Source organism: Drosophila willistoni, unplaced genomic scaffold (assembly GCF_018902025.1).
Source record: "Drosophila willistoni isolate 14030-0811.24 unplaced genomic scaffold, UCI_dwil_1.1 Seg271, whole genome shotgun sequence".
NCBI lineage: Eukaryota > Metazoa > Arthropoda > Insecta > Diptera > Drosophilidae > Drosophila > Drosophila willistoni.
In genome coordinates this window covers 201,888-204,969 of record NW_025814230.1, presented here as the reverse complement: position 1 = coordinate 204,969, position 3,082 = coordinate 201,888, and the positions used below count along the sequence as shown (strand labels likewise).

Genomic DNA, 3,082 nt, shown 5'->3' with positions numbered 1-3,082 from the left:
CAGATTTGAAAAGTTTTGTAACAAAGTCTATACTATGTATATGGTAAAGTTCCCGTGGTATCCAATGTCGCCCACTTTACACAAAATTTTGGTACATGGATCGCAAATTATCGAAACATCAGTACTACCTGTGGGTTGCCTTGGTGAAAATGCTTCTGAAGCGAAAAACAAATTTTACAAACGAGATAGAAAATTACATGCTCGTCAAAACTCTCGCGCCAATAACTTGTTAGATGTATTCTTAAGATCAATGGACTCCTCCGATCCACTTATTTCTAGTATAAATCTCAAAAAAAGGTCGGCTCAACATAAAAAACAAATATTATCTAAGGATGTCGTTGCACTTTTAGATGAACCGGTCCTTGCTGATTATATTAATGTCGACCAGTCGGACAGTGATTCTGATTCCGAAACCGAATCAATAAATCCATATTCGTTTGAATTAGAAATAGAAGATAACTAATTAAGTATTCTACTCCGTTATTTTTTAATTTTCTTTCTGTGCTTATATGATTGAAGCAATCGTCAAAAATATCTTATTTTAAAATAAAATCAAAGTTGTTTATTTATAGTTTTGTATTGCTTAATGAAAAAAACAAATTTTTTTATATTAATAACAGTTCAAAATAAAATATTAAAAAAGCTACTCTGTAACTGCATTCCTTCTAGTTAATGCCACAAAATCTGGATTTTGGACCATAGTGCAGTGGTTGACTTTCATTCTCGATATCTTTAAAATCCAAAAATTTTGGTTTAAAATCTACCAAGGACATGTGCGACGACCTTGGCGCTGAATTTTGTTTACTTGGCATTTTTTCACAATTTTTTTTTTTACTACGAAATTAAATTTTTTTTTTTTACTTATTTTTTCAGAAAGTTTTTTTTTACAATGTCGAACGACTCGTTATCACGGCATTGACTCGTTGAATGATATTTTGTCGAATTGCTCCGAGGTATATTAACTTTCTAAATACAAATATTTAGAAGTTTAAAAGCACCGCTTGTTAAAATCTGTATGATATAATAACTGGTTGAATATCAAGGGAATTGAAGGCAAAAGCGTAGCTTTGCATTCCGCCAAGAAGTAATTATTTTTTTGAAAACAAAAAGTGCAACGGTTTTTTGATGACATTGTATTTCATCTTTATTACCTTGAGATGCAGTTGAATAGCGTTATGTTTTCTGGTCCTCAAAAATATGACTTGTTGTTTGCAGGGTTTCAATATCTTCGTCGGCCGCTAATCGCAAAATAGAATATTGGCCCAATATACGGCAAATGTATCGCATACACCAATTTCCTCATAATCAGCTTCATCTTTTACAGTTGGTTTTCGTGGATGACCTTCATCATCTGGAACTTCTTCTTCTACTTTCTTGGGAACTATTTTGCGATCAGCGGCCGACGAAGATGTCGACGATGACGATGATTTAGCCGTTGGTGGAAAGGCTAAATATGTACGGCCACTTTGCAGTATTTGATCAAGTTGTGCAGCTGTTAGGCTCTCCATTTGCTGATCCAATGGCAAACCAATACCGTTATCTTCAGAGACCATGGAAACATTGGTCACCAAACCATCTGGTCCAAGAACAAAAGACACGGGAATATCTTCACCGTGACCGTTTCGGAAATACCCGAAAGTTCGCATCGGTTGTAGAAAATCTGTGTTCGGAGCACCCACTAAGGGAACAAATATTGGATTATCAAAATCAGCGTCATTATGGGGTACTTGCATTTCATCCACTGGCACTTCATTTTCCACTGCCGCATATGAGATTTGTGCACAATTTTGTGGATCTGAACCAAGGGGAGGTGGATCTGTATTATCCACCTCGATGAAGGGCAAAGAGTCAAGTTCGTCCTGTAGGCGAGCATCTATTTCGGATTCCTCAGATGTCATCGACGGTAGCAATGAGTCCAATTCAGCTTGTAGACGAGCATCTAAATCAAGATCGGATGGTATATCAAATTTTTTACCTTTCACCACTTCATCATTTGTTTGCGTATTCAGTACAAGATTCGAAAAATCAATATTTATGGAAACATTCACATCATTTATATTCACAATGCCATTAATATTGTTATGTACTGTTGGCATCGACTATTTCATTATTCAGATTATCAAATGTAAAATTAAAACAAATTTCTGGTTCTCCTTGATTATCCGAATTGGGTTTATAGTCGACATGTAAACAACTACTGTTGTCCTCGCTTCTGTGCAGAATTTCTCTTTTAATTTCTCGCCCAGAATCAAAAATTTGACTCAGTATTAAAGAAATCTACGGGTGGAAAGTATGTTTCTATAATTGTTACCTTCTTGATTCTCTTTATTTGTGTCGTCATGAATGGGCCAATTATTTAAATAACTCACATTCTCATTCATTTTCTCATTCTCATTATCATTAAAGGACTTTACTTGATTGAAAGCCTGATTATAGTCGCGTTTTCGTAAAACATTTGTTGAATTTGTCGTCTTTCCATTTAAATTAGTTCCTGCAGCAAGCGGCTTCGGTTTTTCAAAATTTGGAGCCACCAGGCTTGTTCTCGATGGGAACAGCAGCAATTCTGGTTCTTTCTCCTTTGGAGGCGAGGTAATGTTGCTGTTTACCTTTTTGGCGGCCGATGCAACCATATTCTGAACCATTGATTTACCCGCTTCAGTTTGCATTGATAGTAGAATCCTTTTGGCCAGTGGTTGACTTTCATTCTCGATATCTCTAAAATCCAAAAATTTTGGTTTAAAATCTACCAAGGACTTGTGCGACGACCTTGGCGCTGAATTTTGTTTACTTGGCATTTTTTTCACACTTTTTTTTTACTACGAAATTGAATTTTTTTTTTACTTATTTTTTCAGAAAGTTTTTTTTTACAATGTCGAACGACTCGTTATCACGGCATTGACTCGTTGAATGATATTTTGTCGAATTGCTCCGAGGTATATTAACTTTCTAAATACAAATATTTAGAAGTTTAAAAGCACCGCTTGCTAAAATCTGTATGATATAATAACTGGTTGAATTTCAAGGGAATTGAAGGCAAAAGCGTAGCTTTGCATTCCCCCAAGAAGTAATTGTTTATTTGAAA

General features: G+C 35.2%; 1 protein-coding gene across 2 annotated transcripts; it reads right to left on the bottom strand.

Annotated features, from left to right (window-relative positions):
* Positions 1-847: 847 nt before the first annotated feature.
* On the bottom strand, positions 848-2,823 carry LOC124461213. 2 transcript variants are annotated; one of them, XM_047012773.1, is made up of 2 exons: positions 1,732-2,823; positions 848-1,678 (listed from the first exon to the last, which is right to left on the bottom strand). In XM_047012773.1, the coding sequence occupies exons 1-2, from the start codon at positions 1,871-1,873 to the stop codon at positions 1,239-1,241; spliced, it is 582 nt and encodes a 193-aa protein (XP_046868729.1). In that variant the 5' UTR covers positions 1,874-2,823; the 3' UTR covers positions 848-1,238. The 2 variants fall into 2 exon arrangements, with proteins under 2 accessions (XP_046868729.1, XP_046868728.1); XM_047012772.1 differs by having other exon boundaries at positions 848-2,277; positions 2,370-2,823.
* Between the last annotated feature and the right edge of the window lie 259 nt (positions 2,824-3,082).

Bases quoted from the DNA above. Each gene is read 5' to 3' on its own strand.
- LOC124461213 (XM_047012772.1), bottom strand. From the start codon at position 2,096: ATGCCAACAGTACATAACAATATTAATGGCATTGTGAATATAAATGAT.